Here is a 25,882-nt window from a genome sequence, read left to right as displayed (position 1 = left end):
ATTATGCTGCTTTAGCATTTCACTTTATGAGAAAATTGTTGTCTTTACTCTTTGCTAAGTTACTCTTGAATTTAATAATTCAATAGTCAGTCTGAACCATTTTTCAATAGGGAAAAGGGGGCAGAAGCTTGTCTTTATTTTCCATGTATATTCAGTGTTGTACTCGGGGGAATGGTATATCCAAAAATAAGACTATAAATAAGAAATCAGTAGCCTTTTCTGTCTTGCTGCATTATGTGGGTTTGATATATGCTTCTGCAGCATTATTACTTACTCTGTTCAAATCAATGCTCTGCGCTTTCCTTTATGTGATTGATTTCTTCCAGATTAGCCTACAAAGTACATGATTTAATAAACACCGCTCTTACCTGTTTACTAACACACAAATGTCTGCAGTATCACATACAGAGATACTATAAAGTTTCCAAAATGCTTCAGTCAGTCATAAGATTTTGATGGTATAACTTTATTTGAATAGGAAAGAGAAAACAACTTTGGTCTTATGTAGTCAAAAGCAAAATAAAATTGCTTGGAAGAAATAGAAATAAGGCAAGAACTTATAAAAACTAAGCCAGATTCTGTAGGAGATAATGATGAAAAGGAAAGATGCTTACTAGGGTATTCTCCTCTTTAATGCCACTTTCATGCCTCGGAACAGAAGCATTTTTTCCATACTTTTGTGTTCTTAAACATTGCGGTAACAGATTGAAAAGTATCAGTAGCACTGTATAACTGTTCATGTCCCTCCCTAAAATATACCTATGAATACGTATCTTGCATTACCATTTAGTGAAGGATTTTGCAGAAATGGAGTGTCAGGGAGGAATTCAAATTTTTCGTGTGATACAGTACTATTTAGGATTCAATGGGTTTGGGCTCCATATAGAATGCCTCCTCTTCAATAGGATGTTATTTCATTGCCACAGTTGCTTTTCCATAGCAACTTACACGTTGTTAATGTTTTGGGCAGCTATATCTTGAAAGAGTTCTGTGCAGGACAAGGAAGGATTTTGCATGACATTTGGACATTTAGAACCAGATTTTTTACAACTGTTTGTAGCCAGATTATATGAACTTGGTTTGGATACAGTTTTGTACAGTTTTCTGTTTGCCCTAACAATTTTATTTTTTGTATTTCCACAATACCTCTCTGATATTCCTAAGACCAATGTTTTCTAATGCTTTTCAACTTTTCAGAGACTTTCGTGTATAATCACTGATAGAGAACGTAATGGCCTTCAAGCATTAATGGCCCGTGCAGTTGGGAAGTTTGGAGAAAAGTTTCATGAGAGGTTACCGTGTAATATTTTAACACAGATGTCCAAACACAGCATTTTTCATCTTTCTTCAAGTTCACTCTTTGTTCTTTAGTTTTCCTGATAACAGCCTGACATATCATTATTCCTCCCTATTTTTTTCTCACTGTATATATGGTAGGTTTTTTTTCTTCATGCCTTTTGCAATATTGTATTCTCTAGAGGTAAATCTCAACAGCTTCACAGTATGTCTCTGCTCAGATGTAGGTTGCAGCCTGATATACAGCATGTTCCCTCAGTCTCTGTACCCAAATCAGTCTGTGGCCAGGTCATTTCTTTAATGCTTTCTGAGAAATGTTCTTGGGGTTCTATTAATCTTTCTCCAGGAAACTTGTATTTCTGATATTACCCTGTTTTCATCCACTTTCCTGGGAGATGGGTTTCCTTTTCAATTGCTGTACAATTGTTTTTAATATTACTTAGGATTGTTGCCTTTTCCTGCTACTTTGTATTGTAAAATTAAAATGCTACTTTCAGCACAGCAACTATCATATTGCTTTTGAAGGATAGATATTATTCTAACCCCCCCAACACCTTGGGAAGTGTTGTACAATATGATTCTATTCAGTCCACATTTTTATCAACGCTATCACCATCACCTGCAGCCATCATTCCATTTTAGAGCACAGCCCTACAGGTATTTTTTCCCTTTTTGCAATATCAAGATATGAAGAAGATGAATGAAAGTTTCCTGCATGTTTTTGTCAGTGTGTTTTTATAGCTCCCACGAACAGCGATGGACTTGGCAGCCTAGAGACTGAAATCCTCTGTTTAATCACAGGCTAGGTATATAGTTCAGCGGAAAGACATATTTCTATACAAAGCCCCTGTAGCATGTCTAAGCCTTGCGCTGGAGAGCCTATCTTCTCTAAGCGGAAGAAAAAGCACTCAGGCCAGTCAGTCCCTGGCCTCATCTCTGGAACTGTTGAAAAGACGCATTCATGCCATTGAGTTTCATGACAGGTGCTAATGTCTAGTCTGGAGGGGACTGAGAGTTCCCTTGCACTCATTTGGGAATTTCTTTCTGTAACTTACTTAGAGAATGTAGTGTTCTATCCAGTTTGGAAGTTGTACGTCTGTGTGCATCAAGTTGTCACATATCTCTTCAAAGGCAGCAGGTTTTCAGGTCAGCTTACGTTTAGCCATGGGCTTGATCTGAAGCTCATTAATGTCTATGATTTTTTTTTTCTTGTGTAAACTCTCAAAATCTGATAGCTAGAACCAGAGAACTAAGTAAAACAATAAACCTCATTCCTATTTTTAGAACGTTGAGATGTATTATTTGAAAACAAAGCAAAACTAAGGCCCTTCAGAGACTCCTGCAGTATCCTAGGTCCACAGAAAAAGTACTGCACAGAATTCTTGTGTGTGGTCATAAATTGTAATCTCTTAACATTTTTTAATGTTGCATTAGAAGAGCAATGGTCTAGGTCATATTCCTCTTCACAAAGATGTGTTTATGGGATTATATTCATTTTTCCCTGAAAATCCAATGTAATGAAAGTATGTGCTATTCCAAAAGAAGTGCTGGCTATTAAATCTGCTAGAAACTATTTGACTGTTTTTTGGGTTTTTTTGTATTTTTCAGCTAACAGGACAAGTGACTTTGCAAATTGCCAGTGAACCAGTTTTGCCGTTTAATGCCCTCGACATCGCATTAGAAGTTCAGAACAGTCTTAAAGGTAATTTTTGTCAGAGGAATATTGTTCTCCATTAATACAGAGAAAAAAAAGGATCGTCTACTCCCTGACAGGGATTTTCAATTTCCACCTGAATGATAGCCAGTGATTTTACTGGTTAAACAGTGTCATTATATAATGCTAAATAAAACACAGTTTTTCTTGCTAAATAAAGCCATAAAATGTTTATATTTCTTCTGATGTTACTACGTCATATAAGCAATAATTAGTATTAAAATCTCATAATTACAGTCAAAGATAACAACCTCCGTGACTGAACTTGATTTTAATTCCCTTCAAGGCTTTGTTCAGTACAAGCAAGAGAGGGCTTCTAATCCCGTTGCCATTTGGCTCCTTAATTTTCACAATCATCTTCCTTGTTTTGTTATTCCACTAACTCACCTTGTTGGCAGAGCATGCTAACTTTTCTCCTTTTTCAGGCATGCCAAAGCACAATAATTTACCAATACGTATTGTTTGAGTTGCTTAAGCCCTGAGACCCTGGAAGCTCTGTATTTGAAACTGATCTTGGTGTGTTTGGGACGATGGGTTGGGGTTAGGGAGAGGGATAAAAAAGTTCCTAGTCAGAAAGTAACCAAGTGACTGGTAACTTGGAAATGATGCAGATAGAATTCTCATAGACTCTGGATTTGGCACTGTTTGCTGGGTGTAGGATGAATGCCTTGATATGAGACTGCTCCATCAAGATTGTGGAGCCATTACGAATATTCCTGTGTTGCCTTCTCATTTCTGACTCTTTCTATTGTCTTGTGGCCTTTTAGGGCTTCATAAAAGAACAAGCATTCTGCAGTCTTTTTGTCCTATGTTGACAACAGAACCCAATTAAGCCAATAGTCCTTGGCTTGAGCTGTTTAAGATAACACGGTTAAAGGGTGCAGTTGTGCGTTCCCTTTGCTTCTGGGGGCTGTTCATTTTTTTTTTTTTTCCTCTCTAGGTCGTAGAAAAATGTTGATATGTTATAAGGAACTAAACCCATTGTATGTTACTGAGATGTTCTCTGCCGCTATCTAGACTACAAAAGAACAATAAACCTTCTTCTTACCAATTATGAAAAGAATATCTGTCTTAGCTCCGGTCCTGAGGACTAAGGAGGGAGAGGAAGTCTAGGTTCTAACACTATCCAGTGTCACTCATCCATATAAGCTTTCTCCTTCAGTATCGTCTGTCTTCCTCCTCCCATTCTGTCCCTTTTCCCTTACAGTTTCCCCGTATCTTAGTGTATTCAAATGAGATCCAACTCTCCTTCATTTTCTAAGTGACTAGTTGAAAGTAGGCTAGATGTGGAGAGCATATAAGAGGCTTAGTCCTTGGCGATTAAATCTTTTGATAATTTAGCTGCCAAACTCTGATGTAATTGTGTATAAACTGAGATATTTCAGAAGCTGGTATTCTGGTCAGAATTCGTTGAACTTAAAAGGAATGGTAAAAGGTACATCCCTGACAAGAACCCCCATGAAATTTGAAAGACTACTCCAAAGTGAGCCCTTGTTAGGACCTCACAGTGGAAAAATGTAAGAAAGGTAAAACGATGTTGTTATTTCCTCTTCTCCAATTGTGTCTCTGATACGGATTACCTGTAGTGTGCTTTCAAAAATAATTTTTCTATTTATACATTTACGGAACTCTCAAGTTGATCTGTTAAATAAAGGTGGAAGTTCTATAAAATCATACCAAAACTTTACATATAGTTTAGTAGAATGTGACATCTTATGTCAAACTTAAAGATTTTTTGCAATCTTGAGGTGATGCCCCTGCATTTCATTCACTCCCTGCAGTATAAAGTATAACTTTTCTGTAATACACATTCATAGAAGTATGATACCTTTCTTTAATCTTTGCCATCCATCATTGTCAAGACGTAGGAGTCAGTAGGCTAGCATTGGTCTGGAATCAGTGAGCATCCAAAAAGACAAGTAATTTTAGCTCTGTTGTGCCATATAAACACTGTTTTAGTTCAGCCTTAACACATCAGGGAATAATCATCAAATAAAAAGTGTGGCTCAGCTGGTATTCCTTCAACTGGACATGAGATGTCTGGTATTGTTCTTCCTTTTTTCTTTATTTTGAGTAACAGGAAATTTTTATTTAAACTGACTTTTTTCCTCTAACTATAGTTAGATCATTTATCTCAACCACTTCAGGGGAGGGAAAATTATTTTCTAGGCAGTAGGGCCAGCAGGAAAAATTTTCTCCCACCTGTTCACTTTGGAGTTTTGTTTAATGACTTTTCTCATGACTTTCATGTCTCGTCTATCTCTGACTTGTGTCAAATAACAGTTTATTTTTATTTTGGAAACCAGTAAGACAATGGTCTTTTTTCTGGTCACGTAAATGAGGAGTTGTACTTTTTAACATGGCTCATTAATTTCTTCATTCTTCAAAAGATTTTTTATCATCTTAGATTTCCAGTTCAAAGGTGCATTGTCATAGTAAACTATTTCCTTCTCCAACTTGATGCAAACTGTAAATGTAGAAAAGGTGAAGGGAAATCTGCATGACGTGCTGGAAGTTTTGTTCATTAGGCTTAATTTTGTGCCTCTGGGATCTGGTGCAGCCAATCACTTAAACACACATTCTATTGCCTGTTGGATTTTGTCACATTCTTGAAGTTAAATCATATGTGTAAATACCTGAGTCACAGTTTTGCAGTCTCCTGGATGTCGTCACAAAAGGATGTGTGTGTCTTAGTATTTGTTAATACTGCATTTATTTATGTTTCCAAAGGATTTAATTCTGTAATGTGGTGGGTGTCTGTACTGTTAGCTCTGTTAAATTCAATGGGATGTCACTCAGCACTTTATAAATCATTTCTTACATTCAGGATAGGCTGGATGGCAGATTATAGGGAAATGTCATCCACAACATATTTACATCTGGCTCAAGGCTTGTTCCTCAGAAAGGTGGGGAAATGGCTGTTAAGCGACATGTGTTCTCTCCGCTTGCACACACCAGAACTCTTGGAAACAAACTACTGCTTTTGGGTTTACCTGAAATGGAGGGTTGTGACTGGAGAGACATTTCTTTTTGCGCATCTGCTGATGGTCTGATCTTTAACAGGAAACCTCATGGTCGTAAATGATATGAGATGGGTTCCAAGACTGAAATCCAGGTCCCCGGGGCTATTCAGCCTGTTATCTGTCGGATCACAGATGTGATATTTTAGAGAAATTCATAAATAGGTGACAGTTTAAAATATTCTCATTAACTACACATTGCAGCTGGGCAGTGTTTGTGCCCGTCATACATTTAAAATCAGGGCTCACTGCAACTTAAATCAAATACAAGAATATCTCACTAGGCCTTGCATGCTGTGAAAACCCAATTTATCTTTTGAGGTAGGGCGCAGACAAGATGTCAAATCTGGTGTGTGAATGATACAAATGATTCTTTTAAGCACTTCTGTAGAAGTATTTTGTATGTTTATGCAAGCACAAATGTATAAGCATTTGTTTATAAGTATCTTGTGTGTATATAAGCATTTTTATTCAAAACATTCGTATTATCTGCTGCATGCTTTTAGCACTGTGCAATCTGGACTTGCTCCTTGTAGCCTATCTTGCACTGGATTTGAGCCTCTTTAAAATTTAGTATATATTACAGCTGCCTTCAGGGATTGATGATGGAGGTGTTGAAGTGTCTCATTAGGACTAAAAGCCTTTCTATACCTTTGCACCTGACTGACTCAGCAATAACAAGTTCAATCACACATTTTACAAAAATTATGGCAACCAGGTTTGATGCTAGCCATGTCTCTCACTTAGGTGCTGTTGGCTGTAGAAGCTGATATCATTTCATTATTGCAAGTCACTGGGCCCACCTAGACTCATGCAGACCTTTCAAAAATTGGTATCTGTTGCCCCAGCCTTAGATTGTGGCTGAGTAGCGCTAGGTATGCGTGTTAAGATTCCCTAGTTGTGGCTATCATCACAGGCTGCTGAAGCTGGTAAGCAAATCAGATAAGCTGTAAGCCATCTCTGATATGTACTGGCTGAGAGAGGCCTGTGAAGACAAATTAAGTTAAGTGCGGGTGAGATTTTCTCATTTTCCCTGTATAGGGAGGGCAAGGGCTATGATTTAAAGCTCTTTGGCTGACACAGTGTCAGTTGTGTGTTGCTTCCTATCAGTTAGGCCCTTTCTTCTCCCCAGAAGAGATGTTTTACAGATGTTACAGCAGCTGAAGTACTTGGGGTAATAATAGTAGGCAGTGCTAGCAGAATTTTAAAAATAATCTGTTTTATGATAAGCCATTTCCAGGAAAGTCTGCATGATTTTCCACAGCCCTGGCTCAACCCATACATTTCAAAACATCAGTCTAAACTCTACATCCTTAGAAAAATCAATACAGAAACATATCTCTGTCATTTACTTGATGGCTGCATACTCATTGCCTACAGCTATCTGCTAGTCTTCAGCTTGGCATCATTTTACCTGCTTGACCGTATTTCCCTGATCATTTAGGGTGCTTTTCAGAGTTACTTTCTCCATCTGTCTGTAATGTTCAGAAAGTTTCCCTCTTTACTGTTCCCACCTATTATTCTTGACCACTACAGAGGTGAAAAATGCAACAGTTATTATCTGTGTATATGACAAAAATACCTTCTTTGCCATGAGACACTGACATCTTGTCTTCAGTATCCTTTCAACAATAATATATATTAGTACTGGCAAACCTTTCATCAGCCTTTAAAAAAAAAAATCATGGAAAAATGCATTTTCCATGGACAAAGCATTTGGTACTGAAGGGAAAGGATGAGCATCTATTCTGTATCAGTAGGCCATATATGTTTCAGCAGCTCTGTACAAAGTCAGTGATAACTTCATAGAATCATAGCATAGTTTGGGTTGGAAGGGACCTTTAAAGGTCATCTGGTCCAACCCCCCTGCAATAAGCAGGGACATCTTCCACTAGATCAGGTTGCTCAAAGCCCCATCCAACCTGACCTTGACTGTTTCCAGGGATGCGGCATCTACCACCTCTCTCTGGGCAATCTGTTCCAGTGTTTCACCACCCTCATCGTAAAAAATTTCTTCCTTATATCTAGTCTAAATCTACCCTCTTTTAGTTTAAAACCATTACCCCTTGTCCTATTGCTACAGGCCCTGCTAAAAAGTCTGTCCCCATCTTTCTTATAAGCCCCCTTTAAGTATTGAAAGACCACAATACAGTCTCCCCGGAGCCTGCTCTTCTCCAGGCTCTTCTCCAGGCTTCCTTTGTATTGAAATGCATAATAATATGTGACAACATGCCTTTTTAATGATAGCCTCTTTGAAAAGAGACTTGTTGTAGCAACACCAGATTATTTTGCTTGGGCAGTAGCAGTCATGGTAGCAAAATTGAAGCTGATGGTAACATATCCTTTGCACTGAGGATGTCCGTGGATTTGTGTTTCTGCCCCCTTTAGGGTACTTTCTACAAAGCTTTCCCATTCAGATTTTCCACTGCCAGGTCTGATCATCCAATTTTGCACAGCATGACAAATCTTCCTAGTGAATACAACAACACACCATAGCTGATCCTGAATTTGCAAGCTAATCAAAACCTGAAGCAATTTCCCCTCTCTCTTACATGCAAACACATGTTCACATGCATGGAGAGCAAGCATCAGGCATTAAACTGCTGATCTGCCTGTGCTCATTCTCCTGCAGGTACTCGTAGGCAAGTACATTCATACCAGAGGGCACAAACACAATTTAAAAATGTTAAATCTCTAGCAGTACTTTTCATAAGAGCAATCAGTTACGCAGGGAAAGGCTATTGTATTCGATGTCTGTAAAAATAAATACCTATTTGGTGTAACCTGTTTCTGAATAAAATCCAGTTACATGTAGCAAGTGTAATGAAATTCAACAGTGTAATTCTCCAATCAAGAGTATACATACTCTTGAGTCACTTTCTTGTACTTGCAATTTTATTTATTTAACAACTAAACAACTAGCTTAGATGATTCATCATGATTCATACTGGAGACAAAAGGACAAAGAATACAAAATTTAATAATGTGGCATTGTTTTCTCTTGAGTGAAGTAACACTTGCAGGTTTTTTTATTTTCTCTGTAGAAGCATCACAAGGTGTTTAAGACATTATTAGTTAATGCATCCTTTTCTTTAAGAATCATTTGCCCTTCCACTCCGTTTCTCAACTTGAGAAAAGCATAAATCACAGTTTCCCTTGGCAGTGAAGTTCAGCGTGTTGTGGTAAAAACTGCTGATGCCCATAAAGCTATGTCCTTACTTCTCTGTGGTAACACTAGCCATAGACACTTCCAGGTTTTGCACTGAAGTATTAAAAAAGGGCCTGGGTGTTTGTTTTATAATGAGTGCTGGTTTAGAGTGTAATGTAAGCAGTGCTTTTTACTCATGACTGTAAAGTAAAATGTAGTTGGTTTAGGTGGAAAATGCATGCTGTGGAGAAGGAATGAGAGGATTTACAGGATTTTTATGTTTAAAAGGGTGGTCTGGTTGGCTTCATTTCCAAATATAGAATGATGTATTTTCCCTTTATCTCACCTTCCCTATTGAAAAGGCATAGCTAACATTTACAATTGTTTACATACTATTCAGAATAAAAATTATAAATGTTGTATGTTGGAATATGGAGTGCATTGCTGAAACCAAAGGATTCTTTCTAACAGGGTGAATTTAAACCTTTCCATACTGACACAAGTCACAGGGTAAGGTATGCACAGTGCCTGGATTACATGCATGGAACTTGCAAGTTCTTCAGCTGCACAGGATGTTTGCCTGACATTTGAAAATTGAGGATACTGATATTTTGCAAAATATCCCAAATGTACCAAGTTTATATGCTTGGAGAATATTTTTCTGAGGCATCAACCTAACTCAATCAGACTTTAAGTTACTCCAGACTCAATCAGAAAGATACCAGTCCTGTACATCAAGGTACTACAATGCCTGTTATCCATTCTAATTAGGGAAAAGTGGATTGGTCAAGAGCCATTGACAAAGCAACCTTGTCCCAAACCAAGACAGACATAAACCATCTTCTCTCACTCCTGTTCCCACAGGGAGCTTCTGTTCATTGTTGAAATTCATCTTGATAGCTCAGGAAATCTGACAGTTTCTGTCACACCAGCATCTGTCTCTCCATGTATTTTGGATCATTTCATGTTTGCTAGATTGGAATGCGTTAGTCAGCTGAATGACAGGAGTGCACGGGGATCTATGAACTGCTTTCCCTTTGCTGAAATGTATCCAACAGCAAATCTGTTTTTCCATACGAGAGGGAGAATATGTCATGTTCAGGCATTTCCTTGAATTTCTTAGTTGTACCTATTTGCTTTTCCATTCCTGTTATATGCACACCTTTCAGACTCCATCCATAAATAGTTTGAGAAATGGGTTGATGTTCTCCATTTACTATTTCTGATCTCTCCATACATCTATTAGACAAGGAGTGTTAGTATTCATTTAACTTGTGTCTTGAACCACTTTGTTGGATTAATCATCTCAGTCACTAAGATACTGAACTCACTGAGGTTTGTACATTCAACTAAAGGTGAGACAGCTTCTAAAGCTGAATGGTTTGTTTTGATTAAATCGTCATTTGAAAGATCTAAGGATAGTTGATTTTCTTGTCCTTAATAGGCAAAGTGACTCGTGGCCTTAAAGATCATTTCTGCATCCTGGAAATGTTTTTGCTGACTGATGTTACTTTTGACTTTATATCATGTTCAGACTCTGCTTTCTCTCTTCAAGTGCTTGTAAAAATTAACGCAGTCTATGCACACACTGGGAAAGGAGGGCATGCTCTTCACCTGCACTGCAGCTGGGAATAGACTGTGCATTCACAATGCTCCAATTCACGTATCACATGCTTCTTTCTGGACTACGAACAGGGAAATATGGAAATCGTGGTGTGCTCCAAAGTGCTGTAGGCTTTTATTCTTTTGGTGTCTATGTAGGATTACAAACAAAGTAACAGTTAACACTCCAAGTTTAAAAAGTTTTGAAAATATTGACTGGATTAGAATATACATTTGGATATCAATTAAAGTGTTAGTTGGCTCATTGGCATATGATTTAAGTGATTAAGAGGAACAATTTCACATCCCCTCTACAACTGTTCTTAACCTCTAGGATTCTAAAGTGTTGAATAAAATTCAATTAAACTCTGCATATTACGATTTTCTATACAGCAGTCATTATGGAATCCAAGCACAAGCTTTCAAACTTGAGAGCAGTAGCATCAAATGGCATTGAATAAATTCTGTCTCAGAAGGACATGTTACAGTTACTGATTTATAACCATTGCTTCCTGCATGCCTGTTTTTCCAATGGTAGATTTCAAGCTGTACCCCAAAATCATTCCTCATAGCTTAGCAGATCTTAAAACATCACAGCCCAAATTGATCTTCTTTGAAAAATAGTTCAGAGCTTATGCACAATGATCTATGGCTTTCCTTGATCCATTACATAATTCTCACAAGGGAAAAGAGGCTCGGGTTTTAATTGGACTATTAATTTTGACTTGTAAGCAAGAGTAATAAGTGATGTTCTCTGAATCACTAGCAACTGTCTTGCTCTTACTGTTCCTAGGTGATGAAGTAGACGTTCCTCAGTTGCTTGCAGCGGCATCACGTCTGAGGGACACCGCAGAATTGTTCCAATCAGATGAGATGCGCCCAGCTAATGACCCCAAGGAGCGAGCTCCTATCAGAGTCAGGATGCTCAATGATGTGCTACAAAGCTTGGAGAAAAGCTTCCTGGTTCATCGAGCTCCTCCAGGACTTTACAGGTATGGCGTTCAACACATTCTTCATTTGAGCTAAAATGGTAATCTCACATTGCTTGGTTTTCAAAACTGTCATGCTCTTTTAAAAAAGAATCTCAGTGAGTATCCAAGATTAAAGCTATTTTTTCCTATCTCATCCTTTCTGCAGAAAACATTAATTCGTTACAATACAAGAGGTCATTAGAATGCAGCACTGTAGCATTTCTGTCATGACATCACCGCTAACAAGATGTACGGTGTGATGGCAGCTCAGGCAGCGTGACAGATACTTGTGTTAGACGGTACAGTAAGCTTTCAGAAGAAGAAAAATATTTTGAAGTCTAATACTGCTTGACAAGCTCCACCTATATTTTATTTAAAACTTTTTACAGTTCATTGAAGATTCAGAATTATACAAGATACTGTGTAGCATTATTTAACATACTTAATTATATAGCAGTGTTCTTTGGGTGCATTTCAACCAGTCAAAGGCAGTACAGTGGAGTGAATGAGAGGGCCTTAGTCAGTCACCATTCGTAACATCTTGTCTCTGGTTAGAATTATTCTCCAATATGTATTCAGCTGCACTAACCAGGTTGATTTTAAGATGTCACAATCATTCCATCTTTCACTTTCTGAGAAAGAAGTCTACAGGTCTATATCTCTCACCATAGATTCCTCTACAAAAAAAAACTTAGGGCAATCAGTAGCTTAAAAAAAGTTTGAAAAGCAAAAATTGGCCAAGCCTGCCCTGAGTAATGCCTGGCCCTCTGGCTGTTCAGGAGAAGTAATCAAGTGTGTGCATGTGCTTCAGTACAAACTGTCTGAAGCACTGTATTGCAGCCCATCAATGTAGTGTTTCGTAGCTAGACCCCAAGGATATGTTTTGAATGCCCTGGGCTATAGAGTGAGGGCATATGTGGGCTGTTTGACTTCACCAGTGTCCTGGTTTCGGCTGGGACAGAGTTAACTCTCTTCTTAGTAGCTGGTACAGTGCTGTGTTTTGGATTTAGTGTGAGAATGATGTTGATAACACTCTGAGGTTTTAGTTGTGGCTAAGTAGCACTTATCTTAAGCCACGGACTATTCAGTTTCCCATGCTCTGCCAGCAAGCAGGTGTGCAAGAAGCTGGGAGGGAGCATGGCCGGGACAGCCGACCTGAATAGCCAAAGGGAAGGGTATTCCATACCATGGAACGTCATGCCCAGTATATAAACAGGGGGGAGTTGGCGGGGGGGCGCGGATCGCGGCTTGGGAACTAACTGAGCATCGGTCAGCGGGTGGTGAGCAATTGCATTGTGCATCACTGTTTTTTTTCTTTTTCCCCCCTTCCTTTTTTTTGTTATATTCCTTTTCATTACTATTATTATTATATTTCATTATTACTATTGTTAGTATTATATTTTACTTCAGTTATTAAACTGTTCTTATCTCAACCCACAAGTTTTACTTTTTTTTTTCCTTTCCTCCTCCTCACCCCACTGGGAGGAGGAGGGGGAAGCGGCTGCGTGGTGCTGAGTTGCTGACTGGGGTTAAACCGCAACAACCAGGCCTACTGGGATTATTTTGAAGGACTCTGAGGCTGAAGATAGCCAATGGCTCATCCATACTGCCCATTAGGAGGCTTCCCCAAGTAAAACTGTCCCTAAAGCCATACTCAGGTTTTCCTTTGGGGGAAACTGGTTGGCGACCTCAAAAAAGAGAGCTCAGAAGTGAACTGACATACATACACAGGAGACAGACAGGGACCAGGACACAGAAGTGAATGAGGCATCTGTGTTATTTAGGAATATAAATGTACTTGCAACCAGAACTAACTGAAGTAATAAAACAGTACTTTGTTGCAGTTGATGGGAAAAAATGTCAAATGTCTTGTGCAAGTGATTGTTTCAAGCGGGCACAAAATAGACAGAAGGTAGAGGTAGACTGTCGTGGTTTAACCCCAGCCGGCAATTAAGCACCACGCAGCTGCTCGCTCACTCCCCCCACAGTGGGATGGGGGAGAGAATCAGGAAAAAAAAACAAAGTCAAACTTGTGGGTTGAGATAAAGACAGTTTAATAGGATGGAAAAGGAAGGGCAAATAGTAATAATAAAATGATAATATAATAATAATAATAATAGAATATACAAAACAAGTGATGCACAATACAATTGCTCACCACCGCTGACCGGTGCCCAGCCAATCCCGAGCCACGGTGTCCCCTGGCCAACTCCCCCCAGTTTATATACTGGGCATGACGTCCTATGGTATGGAATACGCCTTTGGCTCGTTTGGGTCAGCTGTCCTGGCTGTGTCCCCTCCCAGCTTCTTGTGCACTCCCAGCCTCCGCTGGCAGGGCCGTATGAGAAGCTGGAAAGTCCTCGACCTAGTATAAACACTGCTTCGCAACAACTAACACATCAGTGTGTTATCCACATTATTCTCATCCTAAATCCAAACCACAGCACTATACCAGCTGCTAGGAAGAAAATTAACTTCATTCTGGCCAAAAACAGGACATAGACTTTGGAAGAAAAGCCGAAAGCTACAGCATCAGGAGGAAGAGAGTCTTCCAAGCATTAGGAATGACATAAAACAAATACAGTCATGTTTTAACAAAAACAAAAGAAAAAAAAAGAAACGTAGTTGTGGTGAACTCAATAAAATCCCTACAGCTATAATAAAGAAAATATAATAATGAAGAAAATATAATAATGATATTTGGGGAGTGACTAATTTACTTCATTCCTGCTGTGACTGGATTGGTAATATAAAGACATAAACCAAACTGTCATTAAACAAAGTCTCATATTCCAAGTTTAGCACTGCTGTCTTTCTTGTCTGAACTGGTATGGTGTTGCAAAGAAGCCATAAAACCGTTTAATATAATGTAATGTGTCTGTGTTGCATCGCAACGGCACATTGTTGAATCTGACCCAGTTCTTTATTTGTAAAAATAAATTATGCCAAAACTTAGGATCCCAATAAGAGGGTTTTTTGAGGTCTTCTAATATTTAAATTCTTGCAGTGTTTGCAGTATTAAGTTTGTTATTCATCAAGATGTAATTGCTAGATATGCAGGTATAAAGTGAATTAAATTTTTCACCTTCCTGCTCTGAGCAGTACTTCAGTGCAGAGCACAGTATTCACACTGGCAAAGTAGATAGCGTGGAAGTGAACGTGTTGTAATTTTTCCCCTCCTGATTTCATTAAATTTGATACAAGATTTAACAGTAGATGATAAGATTACTTCAGAGTTTGTGGGAAAACATTGGCTTTGATGTTACTCTGAACTATTTTACCTAACGTCATCTGGAGTATATAAGAGTAAAGTACACCTTGTGTATCATCATTTAGATACTTATTTAAAAAGAATGCATTCTTTGTACTGTGCCAAAGTGTATAATTGTAGTGTAGATTTACCTTTAATGCAAACAGAATTGACAACAGTGATAGATTTCTGATTTCCTTTCCTGCCATTAAAAATCTGCAGTACAGTTTCTTCTCAAAAAAAGCATCTAACAATATGTCTTTATTTGGGTTATTTTTCACTTTTTTGGGATTGAAAGTCCTTCTCTTAATCGATGCAGTTATGTGAATCTATTTTGTGTTCTGAAGCTGTCATTGTATCACAGGAACACTAGAAGTACTTGAAAAACCTGATGTACTTTTTTTTGCTTGTATAACTTTAAGCTTTTCTTTTTGTAATTTGGTAAAGAAAACAAACAAAAAAATCATTCTCTCAGCCAGGACCTTGTATGCCATGTTTCATCCCAGTTGGAGGATTGATGGGCAAGTTATAAACCCCTGAAATAGTGGTTTATAATGGAAATGCTGGCAGCCCTTTAACTATGGCAGCGCAGGCAGTGCAGCAATAAATACTATGCTTCATCTGTAAACAGAAATTTAGGATGCAGTTTGCAGCCTTGACCTTCAGGCTCCAACTGTGTTTAGATCATTAAGATTCCATAAATACTGTAATTTACAGCCTTCTGAAGAAGAATTTGTGTGCACAGTAAAGCACGTATTCTTCATGAAAAAATGATTGCTTCCTGTATACCCATTTGGACTCATATTCTCAACCTCAATCAAAGTACTTGACAAATTTGCTGAAGTTTAGGCATCATTTTTAGGCTTGTGTTTGTCCTAATTCACAGCTGTCTGGATCTATACCATGTTTTCTCTTCTAGAACTTGAATTAAAAAGAAAGGTGGATTTTTTTGCTTTATTGCAGGAGGTGGGTTTCAACCTACTTGTGTTTGTCCACTACAGGGAAACTAATATATCTTTCCTGTATCTTTTTTGTATGGTTTGTACACTCATTGCCATAGCTGTAGTCTCTTGCTGTATATATGTACTTAAAAAAATAGATGCCTCATTCCAGTCAATGTCATAGGGCAATATTTGGCCATAATTGATGCATTATTCATCTATAACGAGCAATAAAATTATTCAAAGTTACTAACAGGGTTTAAATTACTTTAATTTTTGATAATTATATTAGGGTATCCTGACTAAATTTAAGTAACGATGATTGACATTGGCAGGTTGTTCAATACAGCGTAAGTAAACACTGTAGTTTAGATGATTATCCTTCTTACCTGAACTTCATGACATTGAACTGAAAATTTGACAATAGCATACTTTCCCCGGGATATTCTGTTTCCAACTGAGCTGGAAATATACAAGTACAGCTTTCATCAGGGTATTTTAGTCTTATCCAGAAAATTAGGCAGAATGAAAAATCATAGGTTGAGAAATGTTCTCCTGCTTTGCAAAGGTTACCCTGGGGCTTGATTTGGAGTTAGGACAAAATCTCTGAGTTTTATTGTACCTGCAGAATTTCTGTGATTCCCAATGGTAACCCTGGGTAGACTTCTTTCTATTTCCAAAATAAATGTTTAGGAACAAAATAGGATAGCTATTAGTATTTTTCATTTATCTGCCTTTGCTTCTCATAACATAATCATAATATTGATAATTTTGTGATTTATATTTTGTCATTATTTTAATCGATTAATCAGTAGAAATTTGTATATGTTTGTTTCTTTCCTCTAACCATTTCTTGCTTTCCACTCTTGCAATGTATACTTGTGCTGAACATTTCTGTATAATTTCTGATGCTCATATTTTGATACTAGTACTAATAACCATAGATTACACTGCAGTGGCACGTACAAAGCTAAGGTAAGAACAGAGGTTCTGTTACTTCAGGCACTGTGCGTAGACAGGAAAAAAAAAAAAGATGATCTCAAGCATATTGTCCTCTCAATGAGATGCTCAGCCTCAGCAGAGATTTAAGATGATTCTATAAATGCTGATACGTAGTAAGAAAACCCCAAATTCTTACCCTCATCAGCATTCAATAAAGCAGGCGTAGCTGCCTGCTAGGGACAGGAGAAGATGCTTTATCTCTGTATTCTAAACAAAGGGTGCTTCAGCCATAAATAAACATAGATCGAAGCAAAGACCTGGGGCTGTTTCCCTACAGTGAAAGCAGCTTGTCTGATACGGTCAGGGAAGCACTCGCCGACACCTGTGCTGATACTGATTAACCAAATGTCTACATGGCTTCTGACAGAGAACAAAATTAATTTCTGTCAATGAATGTGTGTAAGTTAGATAATTGGGCAAATGCGTCCATGCCGAGCGATGTGTCTCCTCTTTGTTTCCTTCCTGAACATCTTTGTCTTTTGTGCATCAGCTAATCCATAAAACTCTTAGACTCTAAAAATCTACTGTCATGCTTTTGCATGCTTTTCCCTCTACGAAAATACCTACCAAAACACTGACACTGGCAATATCACGGATAATAAGACAGCATATATCTTCCTGGTGTTCATAAACATTGAGCTCAAATCTCATGTTTGCCTAGACTGAGTAAGACCATTCCCCCTGTTCCTTGTATTTTATTTTATTTCTTATATTTGCCAGTCACCACAACATCTGTCACAATCTCTGACAACCTGTCAGCCTAATGTATCTGTCAAGTCTGTGTGTGCCCTCCTTAGGTATTCACACAGAGAGCTTGCATCTTTTTGCCAAAAGGCGTAGCACTTCAATGGCATTGGAACAATGAATAATAATATTGCAAAGAAATCCAGTAATCAAGAAGACTTCATGGCGTGTCAGGCACAGGACACTCAGTGCAGTAAGATGTCCTCTTTTACTGGAAGTGTTTGATTTCTTCAAGTCCATGTCTAATCTTCATATTTGATGGATGCTGTTGACACTAGATGGATCCACTAGTAAGTATGCAGGGTTTCCTAGAAGACCCTATGATGGTCCCACCAAGATTTCCAAATCTAAAAGAGTCACTAAAAACATAGTTTGTGTCTTCGATCTTTGAAAGTAAAGTCCAAAAAAGGCACACAAGGGCTCAGGGTGTCATTTCTGCTCCAGGTAGGTGGTTTTTATTCTTAATAGACTGTTGCTTAAGGATCAGGTATGTCCTGACTGACAGTTCTTTTAACAATTTTATAACAGAATCAAAGTCAACTTGTGTAAAATCTTTCGTTTAGGAGTTTCGTCTTAGCTTGCCAAGTTTAACCTGTCCATTAAGGCTGTATGCATCTGTCACCACTATTTATGGAATTGTTGCAAGTGCTATTGTGCTACGTCTAGTAGATGTAATTGAGTGAATTGAGTAATAAGTAGGTGAAAAGTAAGGATTTTGAAAACAATCTGTGTTTTCAAGAAAGACCTCCAGCAGTTTTCATTGCTCATTTGTGCAAATTAAACTTCTTCCTTTTGGTTCTTTTTATCATGGATACCCAGGTATGACATTAACACTTCATTGGGCTAAAAAATTACGACAAATCAGTACGTTATATTGCACTGAATAAAATACTCGCTATAAGCAATGATAGATTGTGCACCCTGAATTTGCCATAATGAAATGAAAGAACAATCAAAAGATGCTTTTAGCACCACACAAAAAGGTAATTTGCATCATTGCTAATCTCATGCCTCTCAAGTATTTGTTGTTCACCAGAACAAATGTTTTCCTTTCAGATTGAGATTTGTTATATACATTCCTGACATATGTACAGAGTCTACTGGATTTATTTCTGTTTTGCTGATAAACTGCAGGAGATTCTCAAGTGTTAAAATTCACGTGCCCTAATACTCTAGTTTCTAGAGATACGTTTAGTAGGAAAATTAAAGTCCTTATTAAATCTCCATGTGTAAACAAGTTGCTTATTGTATTTACAGAGGACAAGCATTAAAGATGCAAATATCCTGCTAATCTTAAACAGTGACATGGGTAAACATGTAGTGCAATGTCATCTGAAAAAAAAACCCAAAACCTAGCCAAGAGTTTCTACAGAAGACAGTAATTCTGTCTCATTGTATAAACTCTTTGCAGATTTGGGTTTTCGTTTTGAACTCTTCCTTTGTGGCTTCAAGTAGAAAATATTTCTGTATACTTTGTTGTAATGTTTGAGACAGTTTTGACTGGCCTGAACCGAACACATGGAATATTATTTTTTCTGCATTGTATTATGTGGAGCAGAGAGTGATTTGGTATGGTGCTGATGATCCTTAGCATGGGAAATACTGCAACAATTCATGTTGCGCTGGCAGTAGTAGATAATGTTTTGTCTCCGTATTATCTGCCATGTGCAATTTGTAAATACAATACTAGAATGATGTTGGGGGAGAAGGAAAGAATTCTGTACTGGTTTTAGAGTAGCGTACCTCAGATTTTGCCATTCAGTCGGAATAAATGAATTTTCGTCTTACTGCACAGCAGTGATTTTCCATCTGACTCTTCACCCTAATATCTTGTATCTTTCCAAATTTGCATCTCGCTCTCTTCTATAATTCTTCCACATCTTATAAATGGAGTTATGATTAGTGGTATTACTTGTTTCACTTTCTAACCCTTCACTGGTGTTTCTTGGCTCTGCAGTTCAGCTCCCTTCTCTCTGATACACTTTTGTCCGAATGTATTTTTTACACCTAAAATGTCTTCCCATTTTCTTCTACCTTCTGCCTTCAAACTCTGTAGTCTTTGTGCAATCTCACTGTAGTTTGTGCAAGTATAAGTTAGAGATGACCAACTCCAAATATTCAGGACAGAACAAGTGACACACAGTTTCAGTAAGACTTGCTTCATTGTCGCTCACTTCATGAGCTACTAATGGCAAAAATATTCCAAGGATGGTTTCATGTTCTTCCCAAGAATGTGGGAAGGCAAAAAGAAGTTTCATGAGATAGGTGAACAGAGGCAGCTATGCACTGTCAGAAGATCTGAGATGCTGTGCAGTGCTTGGTAAATATTTAGTTAATGCTTGCTTGGAAGATGATTTTTTTCTCCCAGTCTTTGGTAGCAGACATTGAATGAAAGGATTAGGTTCTCGGTTTATATGCTTCTCTAAATAGATGTCGTGTGTCTGGTGACCAGGATTTATAAAAGTGGTGACAATCACGAGTTGGTATCCAGAGTCTTTACAACATACTCAGAAGTGTTTTATCATAAAACTGAATAGACTGAGTCATCACTGCAGGTCACCCCTGATTAGAAAATAATCTGTAAGAATATAATTCCAAATCTTAACTGGCAGGTTATTTTTTCTAATTCTAAAACCAGAGACAAACCAGTTAGTTAACAGCATGACAAACAATGATGTGAATTTAACTAGGTGGGTACAAACTAAGAAATATTTCCAATCAAATCCTGAACACTAGATTCTAATAGCACTTACATAGCTATCGCTATCTTTAAAAAAATGCAATAACATGTTTGGCACACTAATTTCAGTTTAAAATCGTAATTTGAGTCAAATTCCTACATCCAAGTCACTAGCAGAATCTGGAGTGACAACCTTGATATAAGGTGGACTGAAAGTATTTATTCACTGTATTCCTTTTAAACATTGGACCCAACTGTTACGTGGGGGTATAGCATGGGTAGGAGGAAAAAAGGAACTTTCTTCTCTCTTGAGCAGCTACCAGAAACCAGACATAATTAAGATCGCTTCCTATTCACTCAGATGGTGCAGATACTCAAAATGGGATTTGAGGGGCTGGGAAGAAGATACAGTCATGAATCTGCTCATTCAGTGGATCAGCATAATGTAGTATTGAAATTAAGCTGTAGCTGAATAGGACAAGAAGCTTTCCCCAGGATACCTTTTGCCACCAGTGCAGCTCCCCAGAACAGGCATAGTTAGGAAAGTGTCGGAACTGTTTAATTCATGATGAACCTGTAGGAACAATATTCTAACAGCATGAGCATTCTCTGTGCACTGGGCAGCTTCGGGAAGGGTTCTGACCTAGTCCTCCCAGCCCCTCTGGGGATGATGAAACGGCGCTGTGGTTATTTGTTCTCTAGGCCAGATAGATAGAGTTTCATCCGCTGGGATATTGACTTTTTAATATTCATCCGTGTGTGGAGCAGCACATTTATCCTAGTGTACATCAGTAGCAATTACTCGTTTGATAATGCTCTTACAAATTCCTGCTATGGTTATTATTTTTCTCATGACTGATAATCGTGCTGAATTATGCCCTTTGTTAATACTGAGAAGATGCAATAAAGTGAATGTAACTCATACTCAAAACACCTGATCCATCTGAGTGGCAATTCAAATGGTTTTTCCTTTGGCATCACCGGTACATGTAATGACCATGAAGTAATGACTGTATTTGTTGTCTTGTAAATTTTTACTATTTAAAGAGCATTTGCTGCATAAATACTACTGAATTAGCCATCTGCAGAGATGTAATTATGGTTGACTTTAAAGCTTATTTAAACAAGGAACATGAAAATCTTTTCATTACACCTGCAAAAGCAGAAAACTACTATAATTAGGGATTATGTCATGGCTGGAAACCAGCTTTCTCACTTCCCTGATATGAATGGTAAACCTGGGTGTCCATACCTTAATTTATTTTCCCTGTATGTACTTCTCATGAATTTTCTTCCATCCTTTTAATTAGATTGATTTGTACACTTACAGAGTTCTGTCTGTAGTATGCATCACACCCATTATGGTTTTGATACAGTAAATATTATTATGTATATTGTAATTTAACACAGCATCGGTGGTCCTGAAGACAAGACTTTATCCAGGACATACAATTCCTCATGCTTTCCACAAATGTGCATGATCTTGACCTTGCAAAGAACCTGGGGTTTTTTGTATAATGACATTTATTTGAATTTGTGGCCTTATTAGATGTTTTAGCCTATTTCACAGCAGTTGTTCTGCTAACTGTAAAAACCCTTTCACAGAAGGCTATTCAGTGAGCTCCGTGCAGAGCTATCATGCCAACGCCTAGCAAGTCTTCCGATTAGGATACAGTTTCCATTCAGTTTCCCTTGCTGGCAGATCTTGCTCAGGTCTGTGCTTGTGGTGCTAAATAGGCCGAGAATATTTAGTTACAGAGAAAAATAGCCTATGATCTCAGAAAGTTATACAAAGTATTAGATTTTGTATCTATTAAACATGACAGAAATTTAATATTTTATACATTATTTCATTTTTCTTACAAACAGTAGGGTCGATAATATTTTTTACATCCAAGAAATATATGGTTCCACATTTTTGGTCATGACAGATAAGAACCACTCATGTATGTTTGAAATATTAGCCAGGAACATTTCTTGAATATAGTACAAAAATAAGTGGAATTAATTGGAAAAATAGTTAATGCGTAATACTCCCCCCACTAATGTATTACCCAGGCAATAGGGCTTAGAAATTTGGTGGTGAGATCATTAACAGGAAAATTAGCTTAACTGGGATTAAAAAAAGTGTTAATTTTGTGTGTATGTATGCCATTGAAGGTAATAAAAATACAACTTCAGGCATTTCTGTAAAGAACATATTATGACATAATTAATTTTTTATCCATAGTTAACTGTAATGATAGTGACCTTTCTGATTTTGGCTATGATGATAATGGGCTCATGTCTCATGGTATGGAGTTACTGAAGATGATAAACCTAGTCAGGATCAGAACTGGAGATCAAGGTTAAGCCAGTTTCCTGCATCAAACGCTGGACACTGCTTGCTGCTTTGTTTAGAAATGATATTCCTCCTTAGGAATTGGATGTTTTACATGATTTCTAAATAAAAATCCCTATGAAGCCTTCAGAACATCAGCTGTGAGCCATTTGGAAATAATGTTATTAATTCACTTCCCTCAAGTCCTTCAAAATAGTAGCACATCTGCTTTGGATTTGAGTATTTCAGTCTGAGACATCCTTAAAAGAAAAATAGTTTCCCCCAAATTATTCAGCATAAGCATATGTTTCTTTCATTTGAAAAGCAAGTGTAGCATAAATCAATCAAAGAACAACATGTCTACATTTGTTACCAACAGCTACATTATTTGAAATTTAACAAAGTATATTTCATAACAGTAGCTGCCAGCAAATAACATTTTAAAATACAGTTATATTAATTTTGTTTAATGCCTCATCACTCTTAAGTATAGATGCAAGTCCTTGTTCTAAGAAATTGCAGAAGAAATACTGCGGGATTTTCAAGGAATTTTTACATTTCTGTGGAGTATATATCATTGTCTCATCAGCTGCATATAGGGTTTGAAAGCTCTATGGCAAAGAGTCTGATAGTGTGTTTTGTGGCTTCTTCAGGAATTTGTAGATAAAGTCACTTAATTAATTTCTATAAAACCCTAGAGAAAATCATGCCTAATTAATTAGAGGACTGCTCTTTAGCAGTGATAAATAATCACTTGCAACTTCTGAAGAACAAATGCATCCTAATTTTTCTTTTTCTTTCCACTTCTGTTCTGTGAAGTGATTCTGTACTGTTGAAGCTGTAGAATTGATTCTTCTTACTGATCTTATTTACTCCAAAGTAAGAAAGAAATAAGTTTCCTAAACTCAGCAAATTTTCAAGGGAAAAACTGTGAGTGCAAGGTAATGTTGATGTTCAGCCCTTGCAAACAGGTATTTTATTGAAGCCTGATTTTACTCAAACTCAGTCTTTAAACTAGTCAGACTTCTTAGCTCCATTATTCTTATTTGAGGCTGTTTCAGAACATCAGTCCTCTTACGATTAGCAACTTGCATCAAGCTTCCAGCTTCCATTTGTTCATGGTTATTTTATATTATACTAGAAGCTGTTTTGCTATAATAAGCCACAAAAATAGAAGAAATTACAAGAAGAAATGAAGTAATTATTGTTTATTTAATGAAAGTGAAAAAGTTTAGCTACAGGTTGTCATAGATACAGTATCCCATTTGTAATCTTTTCCAAGCCATCACAGAGCACTGTCCTATTATCAGAAAATGAAGATTAACATTCAGTTAGCTTTATTTTATGTCAGTCTTTTCTGTTGACAGTAATTATTTAACTATCAAAAGAATCATTTTCATGTATGTTTCAGAACAGAAGTGAAAGTGAATGTTTTCTGTGAATGTTGAGTTTTGGTCATAAAAAAATCCCCAACCAACCTTTACTTGGCTTGATTTCTTTAATAGATCTTTCACTTTCTCTTTAGGATTCTGAATGTTCCTACATGCAAATTGAAATCTAGTAGACGAATCTGTAACGATCGCCAGGGTAGGTTTAAAGGTGGGAAGGTCTGTAGGTAAGGTTAGGATGGGTGTTTATAGAGTCAAGTCTGATAGGGTCACCTGTTTAGGTGAGGATTGTCGGGGGGGTGATGAGGGCTAGCTGCTCCCGAAAGGATGGGGAGCCAAGCATGATACCGTGGCCAGCAGGGCAGCGGCCTCTCCAACCTGTAGTGCCCAAGCGGTGCAAGCAGGGGAGGCCTGGGAGTGGCAGGTAAGGCTGGTCAGGGCCAGTAAGATGTATTGGTGCACTCAAGGCCTTGACAAAGATCTAAGGGTGGCAAGGTGCGTCAGCCTGAAACTTATGCTGGAGTTGGGGTTAGGCTTTAGTGATAATTCAGTAAGAGATTGGTGTGTTTTCCGACAATGCATTCATTACCTTTAAAAAAGTACTGTAATAAAAGATAACTGTAGGGCAATAAAAGATAATGTGTCTTGTAACCAGCTATCATTCCAGTTTGGCTTCTCTTTTTTCCTTTGTTTGTTTGGCAGGCAATCAAGCCAAACCAAGCCTCAAGATACTTCACAGACCTGCCAAAATCAGGATTTACTTTTTTAACAAGCCCTGTTCTAAATTGGCCTCTCAGAAATGAATTCAAACCTAGAATAACTACCTCCTTGTAGTCCCATGTCCCAACAGGATTTTGTTAAATGCAGACTTACCATAACCTCCGTTTGCCATAATTGACTCAATTAGAGGTGTCCTAACTCCTGTCTCTTACGCAAGATAAATTTCTATCTGGCAGGGACAGAATTTATCTGGTTTACCACTGTCACATAACGATGCCTTTGAAATGCCTTTCAGTTGGTTAGACTTTCTTTAGGTTTGATATCAACTGCTGATACCATGCAAATACATATCTTTCTGGCAGACACTCACCTTTGAGTGTACATGATTTAAATATATCACTTTCTGTAATATATACTGGTAGAACAATTTGCAGTCCTATAAATGAGAGCACTAAGTGAAGACAGTTGATGGCTCTTAAAAAAGGATAGGATGTGTAGCAAACAAAAGTTAGGAATAACATATTACAAATAAAGGATCCTTAAATATGACATGCTGCGTTTGTGGGGACGTAGGACAGTGGAGGAATAGAGTGACATTTACAGCTAAGTTGCCCTAAAAGGTAGGCTGCCATATCCCCATCTTCCCTGGTCACATGCATGTTGTTCGATCACACAGCCCCAGAGCCAGTGACTTCCACCATTCGATCCAGCAAGAAATGAGCATTGAAGAAAAAAGTTTCTCCTCTGGATCAGCTATAATAACATGTAATGACAGTTCACCAGTGCATCAGTTTTGTCCTGATAAAAGTTAGTCTTACATGGCTAGCAGCTATAATTTTATAATTGTAAACCTTCTGCCACAATAGTGCTGTGAAATGAAATAGGTGAGAGAAAATAACTGTATGTGGGTGTCAAAAAAGTTTAAAAAATAGAAAAAGAGGAAAGGAGAAGCACTGTTGGAGATCAAAAGGATAAGAGACCCAGAGGAAGAAGGGAAGCTTTCTGTACCTTCACCATAAAATTTGCTGAGGTACCAACTAGTGTAAATAAACTAGTATAAATCAGCTCATGCAGTTCCCAGGGAAG

At 37.7% G+C, this 25,882-nt stretch overlaps 1 protein-coding gene across 1 annotated transcript in view; it reads left to right on the top strand.

Moving 5' to 3' along the window:
- The window catches only part of NAALADL2 (N-acetylated alpha-linked acidic dipeptidase like 2), a 324,485-nt gene that overhangs the window by 293,449 nt on the left and 5,154 nt on the right, over positions 1-25,882 (top strand). The window contains exons 13-14 of the mRNA XM_050902673.1: positions 2,905-2,998; positions 11,574-11,772. Of these exons, the coding sequence (XP_050758630.1) occupies positions 2,905-2,998; positions 11,574-11,772 (293 nt within the window). The remainder of the gene's footprint in view (positions 1-2,904; positions 2,999-11,573; positions 11,773-25,882) is intronic.

This window comes from Gymnogyps californianus, chromosome 10 (genome assembly GCF_018139145.2).
Source record: "Gymnogyps californianus isolate 813 chromosome 10, ASM1813914v2, whole genome shotgun sequence".
In the NCBI taxonomy this organism is placed as follows: Eukaryota; Metazoa; Chordata; class Aves; order Accipitriformes; family Cathartidae; genus Gymnogyps; species Gymnogyps californianus.
This window is presented reverse-complemented; position numbering and strand designations above follow the sequence as displayed.